Genomic DNA, 23355 nt, shown 5'->3' with positions numbered 1-23355 from the left:
ATGTGTAGAAAGAGGGGAAATATGCAGCGAATGTGATTAAACTGTGTCCTTGTGATCACACTTGCATTGTGTATTTTTTCCTCTGATACTCGCCATGTCCTCACCCGTAATGGAGTGTTAAAAATAGACACGTTGGTTCTTTCTAATTGCTCCATTTAACCCAAAGCCTCTTCGGTCTCTTCTCTGTGCCGTTCAGCCAATAAGCACAAGCCATGGATCGAGACAGAGTACCAGGGGATCGTCATGGAGAACGACAACACCGTGCTGCTCAACCCCCCTCTCTTTGCCCTGGACAAAGATGCTCCACTACACTACGCCGGTAACACCAACCGCATGAAACAGCATGGGGGAGTATAGGATGAGAGGGCTGTCAAAGAAAATGCCCAACTTTTCCATGAATTTGCTTGAACATCCACAGAACTGGCTGCTGCGAAAAATAGGTCAAATCAAGTACTCGCACTGCCAAATTGAAAACCACATCACCAGGCCAAATTGAAAATTATCTCACCAGGCGTTGCTCGGGCTTTAATAGTAAACATAACACTGAATTTGGAGCTATCAGACTGCTGCCATTTCCCACCATATTTCCCAATGGACCCGTCTAAATATTAAAGGCAACGTATTCAGTCACAGAGTCCACTATTTTTAGGCCATCATAGTGTAATTCAACCCCGCATTGCAGTCAGCAGCGCTCTTGCCTCTGCAGGCTGATGAAATAAGGTTATCGTGTTTGCACTCCTGGAAATAACCGTGTTCAGTCAAATTATAACAGCTCGACTAGAATTACTCCAGCGCTCCCTGAAATGTATTGGGCTTGTGTCAAGAAGGAAGAGAAAATTAGCTGTTTGAGTAAGAAAACCTTCCTCACCTTAACTTTATGTCAGCCGGGGAAGATCGGCTGCTATATTAAGGGTTTTATTTTGAGTCTCCCCTGCAATCTATTTAATTCTACTCTTATAATGATACGTTAAAGGGCCACTTAAAGGAATCCTACAGATATCTGTCTGCACTTAATATATTCTGAAAAGCACTGGATGATGTAACTTTAAATCTACTGAATATTAGGATAAATTGTCACAATTAGATGCAATAATAAATATTTTTTATCACCTTCTCATTGTAGCACACAACTGATTTGATTGTCCTTATCAATACAATCTGATCACTTAAATTGTGGACATTTGGACTGAACTGTGGGCTGATTGATTGGAATTCTGGTTATATATCACTGGTTGTTGTAGCTGTTATAATAATAGTAATAACCTTTATTTGTGGAGCACTTTTCAAATCAAAATGACGAACTGCTTCACAGGAAAAATTGGAAAAAACATTAAAATAGCACAAATTATTGGGACAGTAGAAAAAGAAGAAGTGACAGGGCACAGAAAGACTACTTAATAAAGAAATAGGAGTTTTTAATGGTGATTTAAAGGAATCACTGAGGTAGCAAGATGAATTTTAAGAGGAAGGCTGTTCCAAAGTTCTGTGGCGATGATAGGAAATACAGCTCCGTCATTGAGTCTAGATTTTTGTAGCAGGATCTAAAGGTTGAGTGCAGGCATATAAGTGCACACAAACGTATGCTGGAGCCAGACCTGGAGTGCTTCAAAAGTAATGCGTCAAATCTAATAACCTAAATTCTAAAATCAACTGAAAGCCAATGCAAAGATGGTACATTTGTTGTTATATAATTTCTCTTATAACTGCAGCACTCTGTGTAAGCTGTGAGCAGCCTTTTCCACACAAATGATAAAAAAAATAATCTAATATTTGGAACAATAGGAAGTTAATTAACATTATATTATTATATCAGATACTTAAGACAATTTATTTATTAAAAAATTGCAATTTGAGTAAATTTGGATTCTTAGTGTTTATTATTGATTGAGGTATTTTCCTCCCTGCCTCTCCCAGGTGAAATCTGTGGCTTCCGGGTTCATAATGGCCCCTCGGGTTCAGGCTCGGTCCAGTTTGAAGCGGTGGTTCTGGACCGCTCCACTGGCGAGGGCCTGGTCCGATCCAAGGAGCCGCTGGACTGCGAGAGCCAGCGGGAGCACAGCTTCACCATCCAGGCCTACGACTGCGGAGAGGGACCCGATGGAGTCAACAGCAAGAAATCCCACAAGTTAGTTAAGCCACTCTCCTCCCAATTCAAACAGAGGATATCGAGTGTTTTAACAATAATTACAGTCAGTATCTGACGTTTCTCTGGCTGTGCACTGTAAAGACCATCCTTGTTCCTGTTGTTACGATAATCCATCTCTCTCTGCTTGTGTTTTGCCTCCCACTCCTCCTCCCCTCAGGGCCACCGTGCATGTTCGCGTTAACGACGTCAATGAGTTCTCCCCCGTGTTTGTTGAGCGTCGCTACGAGGCTTCAGTCCCAGAGGGGCGTCTGTTTGACCGAATTGTGCGTGTGGAGGCCCTGGACGCAGACTGCTCCCCGCAGTACAGCCAGATCTGCTTCTATGACATCATCACTCCTAATGTGCCCTTCGCCATCGACAACGATGGTGAGATGTGTTTTATCTTGCAGCAGTAAATCAACGGGTGTCGGACTCACAGACCTATTAGTTTTTGTCCGTCTCGGAAATACAATAACCCCACCAGCCACCGTATTATTATCCTCATATGCTGTCTGCTATCTGCTCTGTGTGGCCTGATGCAAGTAGATCACTAAATTCAATATTCAGTATTCAACTCCTAAACTGCGGATGCCCTCAATACATGAAAAAGACCCGCAGCAGACGCTGCTGGGATATTGATGTCTGCATAGCGACAGAGTGAAAAGATTTGCAGGCACTTATTTCCGCGCACAGGTAGAAAAGATGTGGAAATAGACTTTGTGTGGGCGGACTATTGTTCTAGCTCTGCATAAACATGGCAGCAGCTGTTTCAGTTTAATATAGCATCCTTTTTTTGTTCTTGGCTGCTCGCAGATTCCCTAAACTCTTTGTCGTAATTGTATCCATTGACTGGCTGCTGGGAGATGAATTGTAATGAGACACAGCAGCTGAGGAGGACCCTGTTTTAGTATGACTCTGCAGAATCGTCCAGGACTTGGAGGGTTTTTGCAGAGGATGAGCAGCTCCTTTATTTTTTGGGTCAGACTGGTACAGAGACCTTTTGTTCCAACTTTCTTCAGACACTGTGGGCTTGTCATTGTCTATTTCCTCACTTTGTCTTCTCTGTTACTACCACTATCTCTTTTCATCCCGCTGTTTCTCCTCTCGCCATGTCACACCATCTTCTGTCTTACCTATTGTCTGTCAGCTGGCATGCTGAGCGCTGTCAGCCTTTCGCAGTGATTCGTGCCTTTATCTGTGAAAACAGGAAAACCCTTCACTTTTCATTCTGCTCTGTTTTCCCTTTCTATTCCTGGATATAGTGCACTGAGCAGGAAGTGGTTCTGTTGTTGTGTATGTGTCGTGATTGAAGCTTTATCAATGAGTGTTGGGCTTTCAATTATGCAAGCTTGTTGTTGATGACTAACTCTGCTATTTCTGTTTCCCTTTTATTCTTGTGTTTCATAATTTCTTGTCCTTCCTTTCTTTGTCTCTCTCTCTCTCTCTCTCTCTCTCTGTCTCCTAGGTAACATTAAGAACACGGAGCCGTTGGACTCGAAGCGTCAGCGTGTTCACACCTTCTGGGTGACCGCCTTCGACTGTGGAAAGAACCGCGCTCAGGCTGATGCCCAGGTTGTCGTCACAGTCAAGCCGTCCTGCAAACCCGGCTGGATCGGTAATCAATGTCACAGATCGCTCTCTTTCTGTCCCGATTGTCGTGCTTGGATAACTCTCGCGAGGTTTCAGAGACGTATTTCAGTCGTTTAATCTGTTGAAACCATCACTTTTAGTGGTGCGTGGGCTGCCGCTTGGATGAATCATCTTTGCGTGTTTATATCAAGAGCTGCATTTTAAAGAGGTAGTTCTGAACCTAAGTAATATCAAGGGAAGGCAATTAATTAAACTGTGAGAATATATTTATAGATCTACTACTACTCTTTCTCTGGATTGTCTGACATTAGATCCTTGCACCAGGATGAGCTCATCTTATTGACAGCGCAGTACAATTCAAATACAATCTCACATTTTAACATGTCAGTTCCCTGTAAGCAGGGTTGTAGTCAAGACCAGCTTAATCGAGTCCAAGTCAAGTCCAAGACTAGGTCCAAAGATCACGTCAGGACCGAGTCCAGAGCAAATCGAGTTCTGTTCAAGACCATAATAGGCAATAGTGTATTTCAAATCTATAAGGAATATTGATCTATCTTCTAACATCAAACTAATCATTGCATAGAGTTTAGATTTGAGGATCATGACAGGTTTCTACGTGTACTGTATGTTCATTGAAATCCCTTAAATTCTTTGTTGTATGACTAAATACATACTAATGGAAACTGAAGGTATTTCTGCTGGCTTGTGAAAGCGCGATGCAGATTGCTTTCCAACTATAGTGTGCAGTTACTAGATTTGAGTTACATTAGTAGAACAACCAAACCTTAAATTAAAAAAGTATTTACCTGATTTTCTAAATTATTTTATCGGCCCAGCTCATTAATATCTGGCACAAGCGCATGTGTCTTTGTACCGCAAGGGAGACCAGTTAACAGCTAATTTCTGTTAATGCTCAGTAGATAACAGACTACGAACAACTTGACTAGTTCTCAATAACTGAGCCCCGAGACAGAGAGTTCAAGATGAGAGAATGTATGAATGTATGGCAGGTAAATAATATGAGAGAGTGTGAAATTGATAGATTAAACTTATTCAGTGGTGTAGTGGAGAGTATACGCAGGAATATGGGGTATACCCACCTCTTTTTCTGGTGGTTTACCCACCTATCAGCCAAAAAGCCATCGGAATATATAGGAGAGTATACCCACTTCCTCCTCGGTAACCTACCCAACTCTACCTAGTAGTACACCCACCTCATCAACGAGCACTACACTGTGGGTGGCTGTGGCTCAGAGGGTAGAGCAGGTTGGTTCGATACCCGGCTGCTCCGGGTCACATGTCAATGTGTCTTTGAGCAAGACTCTTAACCCCATGTTGCTCCCGAAGGCATAGCCATCGGTGTGTGATTGAGTATTTAGATTAGATTCTGATGGGAAGAGTTGGCACCTTAGCAGCCTCTGCCATCAGTGTATAAATGTGTTTATGCTGACATGTAGTGTAAAGCGCTTTGAGTAGTCGGAAGACTAGAAAAGCGCTATATAAATGCAAGTCCATTACCATTTACACCACTGACCTTATTGTATTAACAGGACTTCACCTCTTTATAAATGTGAGCTTTTGAATTCTTTAGTGCGTATGTTATTTGCTCCATCTCATAAAGTTCCCATACTTTTTGAATGCAAATGTTAAAGGGTCAGGTTGTGATTGCACGCTTTTTTCAGGATGGACCAAGCGTGTCGAGTACACACCCGGGTCAGGCAGCATCCCCCTGTTCCCCAGCCTGCATCTGGAGACCTGTGAGGAGACGGTGTGGAACATCCAGGCCACCGTAGAGCTCCAGACCGGCCACATCGGGAAGGGCTGCGACAGAGACAGCTACTCTGACAGATCTGTGCGACGGCTATGTGGTCAGTTCTGGTTTACACCTCAAAATGAAACTTCGGAGTGTGGGATCCTTTTTTTATCAATATCCTCTTTTTTTTCCTCATCAGGTGCTGTCAGAGGTGAAGTCGACCTCCTCCCACCTCCATCTCCTGCTGCCAACTGGACCTCAGCTCTGCCCACTCTCCCTTCCTCTGATTCATCTCTGGTCTTCTCCTTCAACGGATCCAACCATGTCGCCGTGGTGCCGGATCCGGTTGTCTCGGCGTTGTCAGGCGACCACTTCACCCTGCAGCTGTGGATGCGAAGGGGCGGCGCCAACATCCAGCCCGCGACCACTCAGACCAGAGGGAGCCGCAAGGATGAGGAGATTATTGTGTGCAGCACCGTCAAGAATGGTGCGTCATTCTGTAGAGTCGTGCTTGTGTTTTCAGATGTGAGGAGAATATAGTAGGCAGACATCAGATGCTAAACCCCCAGACAGTTTCCCACTCAAATAATCAGAACTGCAGAGAATTTCAAGGCTGAGTGAAAAAATAAATACGTAAAGCTGTTTAAGGCTTCAACAACTACTATCAAGGTGCTCTTGAGACACACTTAACCCTCAGCGGCTCCACTTGAGCAGCCAAGTGGACAGCAGCAGAACAACAGTAAACCACTGTAGGCAGAATTTTGTGTGTATCATGTGAATGTTTTCAACTTTATGACTTTGTAGGGGCAGCGCTAGAAAGCAGCACGCTCAGCAAACCTTCCCTCGGGTAAAAACAGCAATAAAATTCACAAGTGAGAAAGACAGAGCACAGATTAAAATCTATATTAAACTCATTGCACATTTTTATGTCTTACTGCGGTTATTCTCTGAAGAAACGCCTGGTGATATTAAGACAGTTTGACAAGACCACACTGACCCACCAATTATTTTCTTCTCCCCCTCTACAGATGATTCCTTCTCCCACTATTCCCTCTCTGTCCACGGCTGCCGCCTCTCTCTCTTCTACTGGCCCGACGTCTCCGCCGCACGGCCCGTCAAGTTCTTGTGGAAACTGGAGCAGGTACTCAGGGAACTGCAACACTTAGCTTTGATGTTCTTCTGTATTTGTACCTTTGAAATTAAGCAGAAATGCAATAGTTAGTATGTCTGTGTGAAGCCAGACATCTGGCCCAGACACCCAATTTTATAAAACATTCATCTTTAGGTAATACATATAGAATAACTCAGTACCTTCAAATTACATATTTATGTGGAAAAATAAACATCGAAGAGAACTGCTATGAGCTTAAAGTTTAAGGACTCTAGAAAACAAAATGAACAAATGTTCTATACCATTCAGACAACACATCGGGGGGTGAAGGGGGTTTGTTTTGACTGAAGCCACTGTTCCCAGACAGATTGAAGCAGCACGGATTAAAGGATGCTGAGCTGATACAGAGAAGATTTGTCAAATCCCTCCGTCTGAAACCACAATATCTTATTACCCCGGTCTTTCTTTTCTGCCCCTCTGTCTGTATAATTCCCTCGTCTTTCTGTTCCTTCTGATGTCACCTTATCTAATAGAGAATTTACATAGATGCAATATTCACCAGTGCTGGAATGTAATGGACTTTTTACTGCAATACATTTATATGACAGCTATAGTTGCATGTTACTTTTCAGATCAAGATTTTATATTAGAAACATGATCTGTTTATAAAATACAATACATTTTTCAAAGATGAAACCAGTGGGCCTTTACAAAAAAAGCATTATCTCGTTAGGCGCCTTTGTCACATTTCAGATGTCTATGAGTTGCTGCTCAGATTGTTTCATTTAGATAACTGTTTGAGGCCCAAAGAGATAAAATGATCCAATAATTCACAAAAAAAAAGCAAAGATAAGAGAAAAGTCCAAAAGCGGAAAGCAAATTTGTGTAACAGAGCTTTGTTTTTCTCTTCTTTGTTTTTCCCATTAATCATCTCACAACCCCTCAGATTTATCTTGTGACCCTTTGGAAAACAACTGAACCAAACTACCTTACTGCATATAAAGTAGTTAAAACTAGCTCCTCGGCCAGCTGCATCAATATCAACATTAACAATAATGTAATATATAATAATATATCAGTCTCAGGAGCGAGTACTTTTACTTTTGATACTTTAAGTATATTTTAAAGAGGACATAGTATGCTCATTTTCAGGTGCATACTTGTATTTTGGATTTCTACTAGAACATGTTTAGATGCTTTAATGTAAAAAAAGAACGCTTTATTTTTCTCATACCGGCTGTGCTGCAGCACCTCTTTTCTTTTTTTTTTAAAGTTATTTTTTTGGGGACATTTTTCCATTTTATTGAGAGGACAGTGGATAGAGTCTTGGAAAGGGGGGAGAGAGAGAGTGGATGCGGAAAGGGCCACAGGCCAGATTCGAACCCGGGCCGCCGCGGTCAGGACCAAGCCTTGATACATGGACGCCCGCTCTACCAACTGAGCTAACCCAGGCGCCCAGCAGTACCTCTTTTCACCCTCTGTCTGAAACGCTCTGTTTGAGCTCCTGCCCCGCCCCCACTCTGATGACCCACTCTGTTGTGATTGGTCAACTGAACCAAACTCTTCGGACTCTGCTCCAGCTCTGCTCTAACTAGCTTTGTTTGAGGACCTGCCAAACTAACCGCTAGGCGGGTATTATGCAAATGTGTTACTTGGTGACATCACCATGTTACGGAAGAAAAGGCGGGACTTCAAGCGAGGTGTTTCAGGCAGTTCAGGAGCAGTGTTTATGTGGGGGAGAGTAACTCCCTTTGGCGTGGACTTTGTAACTCTGCAGACCTTTTACATGCACAAAAAACTATATAACACACTAAAGGAAAGGGAAGAGGCTCAAAAACATAATAGGTTCTCTTTAATGCTAATACCTTTGTACTTTTACGTAAGTTTAAGTAGGATGATAAATGCAGGACTTTTACTTGTAACAGAGTATTTGTACATTGTTGTATTGGTACTTTTACTTAAGTAAAATATCTGAATACTTATTCCACCACTGATATCCTCAAGCCAGTAAATGTCCACACCTTCACCCTGCGAGATATTTCACCTGTTTCCTTTGTTCGTGTTCATGTTGACTCTGTGTTATCTCTGTCCAACAGGTGTGTGACAGTGAGTGGCATCATCTTTCACTCAGCGTCCAGTTCCCCTCGGTGACCCTGTATGTCGATGGCGTGACCTTCGACCCCGCCCTCATCCATGACAACGGTGCCATTCCCAACCCTCTCCCCCGCCAGAGGATGTTCATCGGCGCCTGTTGGGGTAACGCACTGAGATATTTATGCTCTGTGAATCCACAACTGACATATATTTCATTCCAGCTTAATGATGGATTCTGACAGAAATGTATGCAAGCAGAGAGCGAGGAATCCAGCTTTTTTTCCCCTTTTTGCATAAATGCTATGAGCAGCAATTGTGCAGTTTGCTTCCTCTTTTGCATTCCTCCGTCAATGAAATGTCATTCAAATCACACATCACCGGAGAGAGCAGGCTGCCATTTCTGGCATGAGCCCCGGCAACTCACAAACCCTCGTAGTAAAGCGTCTTTAGACAATCTGCCGAGACATTTTGCCTCACGCCATTCACTCCCTCATTTCATTCAGTTATAATTTAGTTGATGCATTTTGTCTTTGAGGGCTAATAATATAACTGACTTATCAATTATTCAAGGCAGCAGAAAAACACGAGGGCCAGACAGCTATCAGCCACTTGCACTCAAATTGCTGGTTAAAATAGGAAACTGGCTGCCAATTAGCACTGAAACACACACACACACATATTCACGGTGTTACACTCACATCCACAGTGGAAGTCGCTCTGCCGCCTGCGTGGCAGCAGCTGCTGCTAGATAATGAGGAGATGGTGCATTTCTGAATATCTACAATTTCCTTGCTTGCATTTTCTCACTTGTGCGTCCTCGTGTTATTTATTAATTTTTATTTTTCATTGTTCCTGTCAACCTCTGGCACCTTCAGACTTCCTCACACTTTCTTTTCATACCTTACTACATTTAAGTATCTTTTCTTTCTCAGCGTGCCTTATTGTTTTCACTTTTTCTATTCCCCTTTGTGCCCCTCGCCGGTTTCCCCCACAGAGCCTGAGGAGAAGCAGAAGGAAATACTAAACAACACCATCCCAGAGGGTAAAGACTCAGGTGACCTCCCTGTTTTCACATTGTTGTCAGCATGAGGGTGTCATTTTGCTGTGTCATTGTTGGCACTATAATATGTATTCATACTGGACTGTGTCTGGTCTTTAGTGAAGTATGTGGGTGGTTACCACGGCCTGTTGTCGGGGGTGACGGTGCGTCCCGGAAGCGTGGAGCCTCACAGTGTGGTGGAGTGTCTGTACGCCTGCAGGGAGGGCCTGGACTTCGGAGACCTTGAGACTCTGGGCTCCGGCATGAAGGTGATTCACTCAGAGAAGTATATATTCAGTGTTTGCTCTTAAGGCCCAGACACACCAAGCTGACATCAAAGAACTAGCGGCGATGAAGGCCAACTGTTGCGCTGCCTCATGACGCCTTTGTTTTGGCCGACAAGTTGCATTTGAATACAGCGTACAGACTACAGCTGATGGTCTGTTAGCACGTACGTTCTGCGCCTGTGTGAGAGGAAATAACTCTTCACACCAGCAGGTAGCTGTAGTCTGTATTCGTCATTCAAAAAGGGAAACCAGAAGACAGAGGACGGCGGATATACAAGCCGTATTATGATACGTACATGAAATAAAGCGGCGTCTGCCGACCATTTTCACACCACTCATGTCATTGTGAAAATATCAGTGTATTGGAACGATCACATGAGTTGAAGATGAAAAATGAGAAGAGCTTTCGTGTTTTTCCTCTTGACCTTCCTCATTTGCTTGCTTTCCTCACGTCTGTTTCTCTTCTCGTGCACTGGATCGTTGAAGCTGAACAGCCAATCAGAGTGATTTCTCTCACTGACAAGCTCCGCTGCCAATTCAACATGCTGAATCGGCCAAGATAAACACACTCATGGCAACGTGAGGCGGCGCAACAGTCAGCCATCATTGTCGCTAGTTCTTTGATGTCGACTTGGTGTATCTGGGCCCTAAGGGGATGAATACATTTAGAACAGAAATATAAATATAAATACAAAACATACAATATTATGACCAACTTTTCAAAAATTAAAAATTAAAAAAATATTTCCTGAACCTGTTAATAGATAATAAAAAAAAGTTGAATCTCCATTTTTGAGTAGAAAGCTGCAAGCTCTGTACTCTTTTAAACACATTTTTCAAGTATTTTTTTCCAAAACACTGTATATTAATCCCTTTAACTTCATAATACAAATTTCAAAGTCAATCTTCGGTTGATTTTATCTCATCCCTCATTTACTAAAATTCATATTGTTCTTTTTTTGAGAAGTGAAATCTAAATTTTAATTGTAACACATCATCACTTGTTCCATATCTGCAAGTAGCTTTACAGTCACAGTTTTTTTTTTTTTAAATTGTGAGTTCGTAGTTTTATTAATTTGAAATTGAGACATTCCTACCTGTTACATGTTAAGTATTTTATGCATATGAGGTGTTAAGTACCTTTCCGTTTTCTACAATAACTACAACAGTTTTGCCAGAAGGGAAGTCATAATCTAATTTGCCTTTAATTTGTCTCATTTGTATTTACATTCTAGTCCCCCCCCCCCAGGAATAAGTACAGCAAGCAAAACCTGTTTCAATTTTCACGGTAGACTTGAAAAATTGTGAACCCCTCCTTTAATTGCATCACAAATTATTGGTCTGTTGCCAAATGTGTTTCTAACCTCCTCTAGTGGTGATTTGGTGTGTTTGAGGCTTTTACACTTAAAATATACACGTTTTTATTCAATGTGTTTAAAAGGGTTCAAAAAGTAATATGTCTGCTGATATTATTATTTCTTTGCTCTGATATCTCTTCAAAAGGATCAGTATTGAATTAGATTCAAGGAGATTAACCCTTTCCAAAGTTCAGCCATGGTAACCTGATGTCTTCTTATGTAAACGAATGGGAACTTAGATTTTCAAACGTCTCTTTTGGTTGTGCAGGTCCATGTGAACCCCAGCCAGTCAGTGTTGGTGCTGGAGGGAGACGACATTGAGAGCTTTAACCGTGCAGTGCAGCAGGTCACCTACAGGAACTCTCTACGCTTCGCCACCCCCGGAGTCCGACCCCTCAAACTAACCACCTCGCTCAGGTACAAACACACACACACACACACACACACACACACACACACACACACACACACACGGCTCTTTTCATCATTGTGGATGGACCTTAACCAAGAGAAGTGCCTTAAACTTGTATTCTTTCTAACAGCCAGCAGGGGGCGACTCCTCTGGTTGCAAAAAGAAGTCTGATTGTATAGAAGTCTTTGAGAAAATGAGCCTACTTCTCACTTGATTTATTACCTCAGTAAACATTGTAAACATGAGTTTATGGTCTCAATCACTAGTTTCAAGTCTTCTTCAATACAGCATGATGTTCACTTAGTAAATTAAGGTCCCATTTAGAGTCAAATAGACCATAAAGCAGGGGATGCTTTAGGGCGTGGCTACCTTGTGAGTGACAGGTCGCTACCACAGCGTTGTCCGGTCTGGGAGTTTTCGTCTTCCAACTTTAACCCTTTCACAGTGTGTTTTCAGTTCATGGAAGTTAATTATAACCTTTCTGGTCGCCTAAAAATGTCTTATTCAGCGTTAGGTTGTACTAAGCTCCACCCTCTCGTGTCACTTCTGGTTGCAAAAAACCAAGATGGCGACAGACAAAATGTGAACTCGAGGCTTCAAAACCGCGGCCGTGCCTTGAAGGTAACCCCCAAGTTGCGAAACTCTCGCAAGATGGCTAAGGTAAGGCATTGATCTCGTATAGTTAAGGTTAGGATAGGTCGTCGGGCAGCAAGTCTCACCAGAGTTTTCGCATGTTTTCGCAACTTGGGGGTTGCCTTCTAGACACGACCCAAAACCGTGGTCCATAAACCAACGCGTGACGTCACGGGGACTACGTCCACTTCTTATATACATTCTATGACCCAAACCTTCAGGAAGTGCGCCGGACTTTGAAACACATTTGACATAGTGGCCAAACGGTGGAATTACTACAACTGTGTCTGTCATGTGATGTCATTGGGCCCAAAAATACTTTTTCCCATAGACTTACATTAGGAAAGAGAGACTGATTTATCTGTCTGTAACTCAGCGGATAATTTTTTCGAGGTAAATCAACTTCCCAATAAGAACACTTGAATAGCCCTCATTTAAATCATGAGGTCCTAAAATCAGTCACAGAAGAGGTGGAGATACTGATTTCCCCGACAACTTGGGTTACTAACGAACTATAGTCATACGTCTTTTGATTGAAAGTCATTCTGTGAAATGCAGGAGACTAACTGAACCGGTAGAAGAGGAAGGAGGCTTTATCAAACTGAAAATCTCTGAACATCACAACTGATACGATATGAAATGAAATATTTCTTCTAACAGTCTGTGGCGGTCAATTGAAGTGTCTCTCTCTGGACTCCTGCCTCCGCTTTGCTCCTTTGACATTGAACTCATCAAACATGGACCTTGCCTCGGCTGTGATAAGGACTGGTGTGGCACGAAATAGATGATTACAGAGCGAGTACGTCAAAGCAAAGATAACAAGGAATATCTTATCTCTTTGTTCATTCAGCCACCAAGTAACTTTTTGCTTTGACAGGGTAAACTGCAGTAATTCTGCCTGGTTTTAACTGTGGGTGTCGAGGGATTAACTTTAAGAAACTGTTTCCCTTTTTAGTGAAGACCAATTAAAAATAAAAAAGACATTCCTATCTTTCACCTAAAATATCTAATCATACTGCCAAGAGTTTTTTTTAGTTTCCTTGAACACTTTTTGAGATATAATTTAGCATGTTTCCAACTGGGAAGTGGTTAAAATTTACATTAAAGTAGTGCATGATCAAACAAAAACTGTATCCCTAATGTTGGCAGACAGACCGACAGCACAAGATTGAATCCCGTTTCAGTGTGAATCACCTGGCCGTGAAAATAAAAAGCACACAAACTCCGGGTCAGTGCTCAGCCATGCTTAACAACTGCGAACTGGCTCTCTGGCTTTAGCAGTCACTTTTAGCTGATTAAATATTAATTCACCTCTGGAAGTACAGTCCAGCACATATACTACGTGGGATATTGTGTATTTATACTAGCTGCCTGCCGACAAATCGGATCTCATCAAACTCTCGGGCTGTGCAGATATTCTTAGTGCCGTCTTCTGGGACTGTTGTTTTGTGGCATGTTTATAAGATTAAAATGATTACCAGGCCACAAGTCGGTGCTGGTGGTTTTTGTTTTTGCAACGTTTCAAGGTCATGGGCAGATTTTTTTTTTTCACTTGGTTTCTGCTCAAGTATGCCAGAGTTTTTTTTTTTTTTCCTCCAGCGTGTTTTATTGCATGTGTGTGAAGATTAGACTGATTTGAGGCCAGGAGTTACCCAGATGGCTGAACAGCAGGCCCTTCTGGAGAAGCCGATAGAAGCAGCTGCTCACTCTGATAGTGGAAAAGTGACACACACACACACACACACACAAACACACACACAAACACACAAACACACACTCTGCTTAATCCCCTTTCAAATGTAATGCTGAATTATAGTGCATATGAATAAATATATGTAAGCAGCCTGTCATCAATCTGATTTGCTCTCCCTTTCTGGCAGGGAAATTAAATTTGTAACACTAGTGGTTTGACATTTTCTATTTGCAGACCAAAGTTAACTAGAGTCAGGGTGGAAGTAACGAGCTAGATTGAGAAAACATTGCTCTGGATTATGACCTTTCTGTCCACGATGATTATGGTTCCAACTTTCTTAATATTACTCGGCCACAATATTGCTCATTTAACAGCAAGAGTCTCCAGCCATGCTCGCGTTTAAATGCTAACATCCTCACTGTGACAACGATGCTGATGTTTAGCAGTCAGTGGTGGAGGAAGTATTCAGATCCTTTACTGAAGTAAAAGTACTAATACCACACTGTGAAAATACTCCACTACAAGTTAAAGTCCTGCATCAAAACCGTATTTAAGTGTTATCAGCTGAATGTACTTAAAATATGAAAAGTAAAAGTATTCATTGTGCAGTAAAATGGTCCCCGTCAGTGTTTTACTATTATATATGATGTTTTGGGATTTATATTATTGCTGCATTAATATGTATGCTGCATTTTACTGCAGCAGATGTTTTGTGCTAATTGTAACTACTTTATATCCTGTTGACTAGTTTAATCTACAGCAATGCATCATATTCTATAAGATCATCATATGTTCGTAGTGTCGCTGTCCTGTGAGATCCACGTATCTCTAAAAAGTCAACTTTTCATGAGCTCATAAAAACAGCCCTGTTTGCGCAGAATAAAAACTACAATATCTCTGGTTCTGCTGCATCGATTTTAATCCTTTTTTGTCCATTGTGAGACTGGCAATATTATAGGAGTGCAATGCTAAATTACTGCATTTTTAGGAGATCACTAAAGCTGTTATATTTCACCTTTAGGGGGCTATAATGTCTATACCAATTTCCATGGCATTCCATCTGACATGTGTTGAGATATTTCACTGCGAAACAAAAATGTCAACTTCAAGGTGGCGTCAGAGGAAAATTCAGGGGGTCACCAAAGTCAATTTCATGCCAATCCATGCAATAGTTGCTGAGATATTTCAGCCTGGACCAAAGTGGTGGACCAACCGAGACTAACATTGCTTTCCCTAGAGCCACGTCGCTAGCGTGGCAAAAAGTTTCTGTCTTTTTTTGTCTCACACACACACTTCCTTCCTCCCTGCCAGATGTTTCAACGAGGAGAGCTGCCTGTCCCTCAAGCAGCTGGAGGGATACCTGGTGGTTCTCCAGCCTGACGCTCCTCAGATCTCTCTGTCTGGGGTCGGCCCTCATCTGGCTCGTCCTGCCCCTGAGTTTGAGGGTCCCCGTGGCGTCCCCCTTTTCCCCGAGCTCCGCATCGTCTGTTCCTTGTCTCATGCTGTCAACACGGCCGCACAGGGGATGGAGGGTGGAGGTGAGTCACACATTAGATGCCTCATCTATGGACTCATTTAAAGGGACTGTTTGTAACTTCTTACACGTATAAATCAATCCGGGTCGGTGTCCCATGCCCCATCTCAGACTCCAACACAAACTACACGGAAGCACCAAAACCGCAAAGTTATATCTAGCGTAGCCCGTCTTGCAAAACAGTGTTGGCCATGGTCGGAGGACGCGGGGGAGACCGTAGCTTTAGTCTCCAGGGCCGGAGTCTCTGCTGTACTCTGCTCCTCTGCCTGCCTGGCTTCACTGACTCACCGCGCTCGTTCTTGCTATTTCGCTCCACTCTTACGTTCATGCGCGCACACTACACACTGCAGGAGAGTTACTAGCTCTGAGAATATCTAGTGAATGTACAGTGGACGTTTGTGCAGAAATAAATGCTGCAGCTCCTCCAGACCAACAGAGGTTTCCCGTGTCTTGTGAAGTGACGGGGCTCTGCAGCAAGAAACGTTATCATCTCCGACCAAAACTCCGGTGTCTCCCCTGTTCCCTCCGACCGCGGTCGGAAGGCTGAAGCAGGAAAAGCCAACACTAGGATCAGCAGTGATTCATGGAGAGACCTTCGTCTGGTCAGCTAACATTACTGCCAAGCAGGTGAAATATAGAGTGATATTGTGGTTTTAGCTGACGTGTGTCGCCTCACTGTGTTGAGCGATGTTTCGTTCATGTCTATGTAGAGCGAGCACAAGCGTGAGCCCGACGCTGACTTTCATGACTTAGCGGCCACACGAGTCGCTGTTAACAAGCATTTCTGATTCTTACAAACAGTCCTTTTAAGGAGATTTTAAATGTTTCTCATGTTTGTTTAGCACACAGCCCTTGGTAACCGTACCACTTGTCTAAGTATCTGTATCTGTGGTTATCATCCTTCGTTCCTAAATTGGGGTTATGTCCCATTCTTAGCTCTGATGTCCGACGCCGTGGCTCACACTTTGGACGGCTGTGAGGTCCAACCGCTGGGGGAAGAGCTGAACCCAGAGAGGGAGGAGCTTCTGGTGGACATGGATGTTGTGCGAGAGAGGGGACTGGAAATCATCAATACTACTGCTTATATTGCTATCACAGGTACTGTGCATAACACATTCAGCACATTTTAAAACTGTTTTAAAACTTCTTTTGTTTGTTTTTTATTAGAAAAGCATCATTGCCATTGAAATCTTGTCCTGGCCAAGATAGACAGCAAAAACAACATGAAACAGATGCCACACAATATGTCAGGAAATCTGAATTCAAATTATTAATTTAGATTATTCTTGTCTGCCTGTCTGCCTCTGAAGTATTTCTCTAAAACATTAATTATTCATTATTAATGAGCAACAATAAAAGTTAAAGTTCCAAAAAGAATTGAACAGTCAAAAACGCAGCTGATGTGCTTCATCAGGACTGCGTGGGTGATGTTTTATCAGACAGACAGAAGCAACAGCACCACACCTGTCGTCACAGAAATTTATAACTTCACCTTTTTTCCCCGCCAGTTAAAGACAGTGAGAAAAGCACAAATAAAACACAATATATAGAAAAACAATATAGAAAATCTTTGACAGAAAAGATTCACAGATGCTGATTTAGAAAATAGGTTTTCAGGGCCTTTATAACTTCTACACACAATTCAATATAATAGACTCCCAATGACCTAAAAATGAAAAGTAATCCATCCGATACAGTCACCCCCAGCTGTCAATAAGTAGCTGCAGACTACTTTTCTCTCCTCCTCCTTCTCTCTGCAGTTATCGTCTCAGTATTGACTCTCTTTTTGTTCTTCGCTCCCTCCAGGTGCTGAATCAATCTCTGTGTACGAGGACGTCCTTCGCTCGGTCCGCTACCGACTGGCCAAAGGCACAGCCCGCTACGAGAGGCGGTTCCGCCTGTCCTGCTCCGAGATGAATGGCAGATACACCAGCAATGAGTTGACTCTGGAGGTATATCATTCACATACAGTAACACCTCTGGCACTGACATGAAGATAGATAGATATGAACATGGAAGTTCAGTCTAGAAATTGGACATTTATTTACATATTCTTTTTCTCTGTTTCTCTCCTCCTTCCTTCAGGTGAACTTCCTCCACTCTCTGGACATCTCTATGAACCACCCGTCCCACCTGATGGCCGGCCAGCAGCAGTTTCTCCATCCGTCCCACCACGCTGGAGAGCTGAGTGGACACGTCCTGCCTAATCCACACCGCAACTCAGGTGACATTTCCCTCTCATCAGCTCTTCCTGTCCTGCACCCTTTTAGAGCACGAAGTGCTTTACAATAAAAGACAGAAGAAAGATATACAGTGCAGTCAGAGTATAAGAGGGATGAATAAGCAGAGCCCTGGTAGCCTAATGTTTGGGGCACATACCACCGGTCTGTGAATGCCATAGTTTGATTACCAACTGCAGACCTTTGTTGCATGTCATTACCCCCTCTCTCACCTTATTTCCTGTCTCAAATAAAGGCAGAAATGCCCCAAAAGAATCTCAGAAAAAATAGTGATGGATAAAAGTAATAAATTAAATAGAAATTACAATAAAGACGACTAAACAAAGGCAAATTAAATGCCTTGAGCTGCTTTTTAAAGGTGTTTACAGTGTTCACAGATCTTAAAGGTTCCCTGTGGAGTTTTACACCTTTAGTAGCGCTATCCTGGTATTTTTGGCATACTGTATTTGACATACTATGTATTGGGACATATAAAATCTTTTACAGGCAAACTAAATAGTATGGTAGTATGGGTATTAGATCGACAGCTAAACAATCCTGAATTTAAAATACCTTAAAGATCCCATATTGTAAAAAGTGAGAATTTCATGTCTTATAAATTATAAAGCAGGTTTAAGTGCTGTATAAATACCGTTAAACTATCAAAACGCTCAATATACGGAAAAAATGCACACAGCCCGTATTCAGAGATTGTGCATTTGAAACAAGCCGTTAGGATTTCTGTCCATTTGTGATGTCACAAATATACAATATGTAGACCATTACACAATTTTCAACGTAAACATTCTACATGTGTCCCAGTTTATTTCCTGTTGCAGTGTATGTAAATATCATCAGCTGACAGGAAGTAAACATGGACCCAAACTGTTGCCTAGAAACGCAATTCCATTGCAATTCTGTTGAAATGCACTAAAACAGAGCGTTTCAGGCAGAGGGTGAATACAGGTATATTCACGCAGCCAGTATGAGGAAAATAATTTTTTTTTTTAATATTACAGCATGTAAACATGTTCTAGGAGAAACACAAAATACAAGTACAAACTAGAAAATGAGCACGAAATGGGACCTTTAAAAAAATTGCTTTGCAAAAATGTTTTTGATTAACACTGAATGCAAACATAACTTTGGTTTTTTTTACAAGAAAACTCCACAGAGCCCCTTTAAGTCCAAAGGGAGAGAATTTCAAGGTTTAGGAGCCGCAGCCTGAAAAAGGCACGATCATCTTTAGTTTTAAGCCTGGAGCGAGGAACAACCCTCAAACCCTAATCAAAAGACCCCAGAGACCTGCTGGTGATAAAGGGCTGCAGCAGCACTCTAATGAAGGCAGGTGCCTCACTATGCAGGGCTCTAAAAGTAATCACAAGACTGTGGAGGCATGTTTAAAGAACAGTGTAACTACAGCTGCACAGCAGAGAGGATTGTCAGGTTTAATCATGCACACAGTCTAACACCCCAGCAAATGTTAGATTTTAAACCTTTAAGGAGATGGTTAGTTTGGATAATAGGCCCTTTTCACAGCAGCCATTTTGACATGTCATTGCAGGGTAAACAGGTGTATTGTGCTATTTTCATACTTCGATACCCAGAGTTGGTATGTGGCTTCTAACGAACTCATAGATATTCAGTAATTCGTTCAACAATTGTTTAAACTTCACATTGATTATGTACACATATGAAGGAAAAAGAGATAGAAGCTGAATTGTTCTTTAAAGGTTTCTTGTCCTGCCGGTAACACTCAGCCCCAAAACCCAATTGTTCATGCTGAAGACATAAATCATTAAAATAGAACGCAAGTAGAGTTTTTTTTATTTTTTAAAGGGGCTGAGTGATTACTCAAACAGGACTAAATAGTGGATTTGTTGGGGACTATTTTGAGCTGTGGATTAACATTTGTTCCTCTAGTGCACTGGTTCCCAACCTGGGGGTCCAAACCCCCTCTAAGCTTCGTGAGGCCTTCTTCATTTTAAGGGGTGTAAGACAATTTATTTTATAAAATATACAGTTGGCCTTTATCTCAGTATTTCATTAATTTCTGTGAAGAAAACTAAATGGAAAAAGTTTGGATTATTATTTAAGATATAAACTTCAAAATTAGAAAAGTATGCAGTTAAAACAACCGAAGAGCTAATAGAACAATGACCAAGTGTCAGGGAGAAGAAAACACTGAATTTGTCAAAAAAGAAGCTTGTTAGGTAAGAATGATTGTTAAAAAATAAAAAAATACATAGCCTAATACAGAGAATTGTAATAAAAGTTCCTAAAATAAGAAAAGTTATCTCTGATGCAATATTCACAGGAAATAATCTGTTCAATATTCATCCAAATCGCTCGTTTTACACAAACTTCCTGCAGTTATTGCGTTCACTATTTGGGTTAATTGTAATGTTTATCAGTTGTTTTGTTCTGTTATTGTTATGCATTGAATATAAAATTAAATATCCATAAAATGTCACTTAAGGGTCGTCAGATTACTCAATGATAGAAAAGGGATCCCTTAAGGAAAAAGGTTGGGAACCACCGGTGTAGTGAGCATTTACGATAGTAAGACGGTGTAGTTCATTGCTGGTTTTGGTATTTTAGTCATTTGTCATCAATAAAAAGAATATAGAATATCACCAGAGTTATAATTTAAATCTTGATTATTTTATGACTTTATAATCATCACTTGTTTGTTGACAGTGGTGCCAGGAGCAGCCACCGTCATCATAATGGTGTGTGTGGGTTTCCTGGTTGTCATGGTGATCCTCGGCGTTTTCCGAATTCGTTCCATCCATCGCCGTGGTGAGGGTGCCAGGGGCGGGGCTGAGAAGGGTAGCAGCCAATGGGACGACTCTGCTCTCACCATCATCGTCAACCCCATGGAGGTAAAAAAAAAACATATAAGTTATTGATGTGATCGTAATAAATGACCACGCCTGTCGAGCTCCTGTGTTCATCCACACATCGCTGTCTCCCACAGTCATATGAGTCTCGTATGGGCATCTCTGCTGACACGGAGGGGGAGGGGGAGGAGGAAGAGGAGGTAGCAGAGTCACCTGAAGACGCCAGCGACGACCAGAGAATCATCATCAAGAAGGAGGGGAGAGACGGCAACGCCCGCCGCTACTGAGCCACACGTGTCTCTGCACCAGTTCTCATGGAAACCACAAACCGGCTCACACACTCCAACACTTTTAATATCAACGACTGCTGACACTACTAGTATAAGGAATGTATGCTTACAAACACTACGCACAACACAGTCACTGTAATACTCTTGACACTCAACGCCATATGTGACCTATAGCCAACAACGGGCAGTTGTTCTCCACCTAAATGTTCAATGGCACAATGTATACATTTAATGTAATTTAACCGCCTGAGCAAACCCCACCAAAATTGTATGTGGTGCACCAGTTCTAAATCACAAGATGGTAACGTGTCTGTATAGTGTAATACTGGTTGAATGAGACTGCTTTTTGTTTAAAAGAAAAAAAAAGATTGTATTCTATCTTTTGTTATTGAACACAGAATGAAATCTTTACAAAATGAAAACAATCTGCAACATGCAGGCCTTGAGTAGATCTGTAGGCGAAGACACGAGCCTTGATCCCGACATTGTCTCTGCACTCCTCTTATTAGACTCGACTCCAGAAGTCTGTGCACAAGCTCTTTTCTCCCTCTTTGCATCCTCTCTCGACACATTCCTCGACCACCGCAGAGTGAAGACAGTGAGGTCAGACATTACGGTCACTCTACAACGCATTCATAAAAACTAAAAAAACACTACGTTTGCAGGTATTTTTCTTTTGGTATTGTGACTGGTGCTTCAGCTCCCGACTATATGTTTGCGTGGGGCTGATGAGAAGATTCAACCGTACACCTCACCCTTTACACAAGTTGGTACTTATGCAACAACCAGATGCAGAATAAAAGCCTCGAGGTGTCGAGTCAGGAGTCTTTGCAAAGTTTCAGCTTGTGCCGCTTAATGACAAAACATCACTATCTACAGTAAACCCGGTGTAACCTGACCTCTAACCCCTCTCACAGTGACCGCTGGAATGTCTCTAAATGACTGCACTGTTTCACTCACTGCACACCGCTCTTACAATAACTGCAAGACGTCACACGCAATCACACACAAAAACACACACACACATACACACTCCATAACGCTACCCCTGCTGTTTCCAGAATGTCAGCTCAGCTTGGGCAGTTTTGATTGTATTGATTGTAATGAATTTTCTGTACATACAATGATGAATATTACGATATTATTGTTATTACTATTATTATTGCAGCCACTCTTCTTCTCTTTTTCTGCACACTTTGAGAGGGAGCAGATTTATTTTTTTTCCATTTGAGTTATCACCTTTAAAGCATCAGAAAACAGTATAATAATAATAATAATAGTAGTAGTGATAAGGATGATAATCCCTGGCTTGATGAGTGTCTCTTAATTTGTGTGTAATATTGTTGTAATTTAAGAACTTGTCAATATCTGAATCACAGAAAAAGGAGGGCACATTGTTGTGATATACTTAAATACGTCTCACTCATTTCATCCTTCACTCTTTCAGGTAATTTTTTCACATTTCAAAACCGAAACCTTTAATTTCTTTTCTATTTCTCGCCATCTGATATATTTGGTTCAATGAATGTACAACTGTGTGCTTCTCCTCACCTCCCCCTCCCTGTCTTCCCCCCCTCACCTCTCCCTCACTCTCCCTCTGTGTCTCTTGCTGTCTGTCTGTGTAGCCTATCAATGTGCAGTGCTAAACCTGTCAGTAAATAAAGCCTGTCGTTTTTGAGTGTGATGTTAAGAAGGAATAAACATTGCATTGATTAATAACTTATATTATTACTATGTTACTATCGGAACATTACCTGTAATTATTGATACAATGATGACATGGATTATGCTGACTAATTGTTATTGAGAACTGTCAGAAAACATTACAAAATTCATAATAAAAACACTATATGACGTCTCCACGAGAGAGCTTTCTTGTTAGAGTAGGTACTGGAGAAAAAAATATTGTAAACAAGTATTTTAAAATTAAGGTCACGTGAAAAATAACCTGCAAGGTATACATATTTTTTAAATTTACAATATGTTGATATTTTTGTTATAATTAGACTTATAAACAATCATACATATACAGTGGTGGAATGCAACTAAGCACATTTAGAAGTAGCCTACTGCACATAAGTATGAGGTACTTTGTATACTACTTTATACATCTACTTACATTTTAGTAGGAAATATTGTACATTTTACTCCACTACATTAATCTGACAGCTGTTGTTACTTAGTTACTTTTCAGTTTAATATGCAAAATCATCTTATAAAATATAAAGCACTGTTTTAGATTAAACTATCCAACAGTATATAAGTTAATATAAGATAAAATAAGATAATCCTTTATTAGTCCAACAGTGAGGAAATTTGCAAGTAGTTGAAATAGAAGTTAAAATATATCCCACCATCTTAATAATAACCGTAT

General features: G+C 41.6%; 1 protein-coding gene across 2 annotated transcripts in view; it reads left to right on the top strand.

Annotated features, from left to right (window-relative positions):
- Positions 1-22841, top strand: part of clstn3 (calsyntenin 3) — a 28611-nt gene extending 5770 nt beyond the window's left edge. Inside the window, exons 3-19 of one of the 2 annotated variants that reach the window (XM_074653275.1) lie at positions 197-319; positions 1915-2125; positions 2304-2512; positions 3591-3740; positions 5398-5583; positions 5668-5955; positions 6497-6609; positions 8676-8835; positions 9668-9715; positions 9833-9981; positions 11626-11774; positions 15407-15633; positions 16566-16727; positions 17436-17581; positions 17715-17853; positions 20549-20733; positions 20829-22841. In XM_074653275.1, coding sequence (XP_074509376.1) covers positions 197-319; positions 1915-2125; positions 2304-2512; positions 3591-3740; positions 5398-5583; positions 5668-5955; positions 6497-6609; positions 8676-8835; positions 9668-9715; positions 9833-9981; positions 11626-11774; positions 15407-15633; positions 16566-16727; positions 17436-17581; positions 17715-17853; positions 20549-20733; positions 20829-20978 — 2795 coding nt within the window. In that variant the 3' untranslated portion in view covers positions 20979-22841. Of the gene's footprint in view, positions 1-196; positions 320-1914; positions 2126-2303; positions 2513-3590; positions 3741-5397; positions 5584-5667; positions 5956-6496; positions 6610-8675; positions 8836-9667; positions 9728-9832; positions 9982-11625; positions 11775-15406; positions 15634-16565; positions 16728-17435; positions 17582-17714; positions 17854-20548; positions 20734-20828 lie in introns of both variants that reach the window. The other variant, XM_074653274.1, reaches the window with a different exon arrangement.
- The last annotated feature ends 514 nt before the right edge of the window (positions 22842-23355 follow it).

The sequence above is a fragment of the Sebastes fasciatus genome, chromosome 12, assembly GCF_043250625.1.
Source record: "Sebastes fasciatus isolate fSebFas1 chromosome 12, fSebFas1.pri, whole genome shotgun sequence".
NCBI lineage: Eukaryota > Metazoa > Chordata > Actinopteri > Perciformes > Sebastidae > Sebastes > Sebastes fasciatus.
The sequence above is the reverse complement of the archived record's forward strand: the minus strand, read 5'-3'. Positions and strand labels throughout refer to the sequence as shown.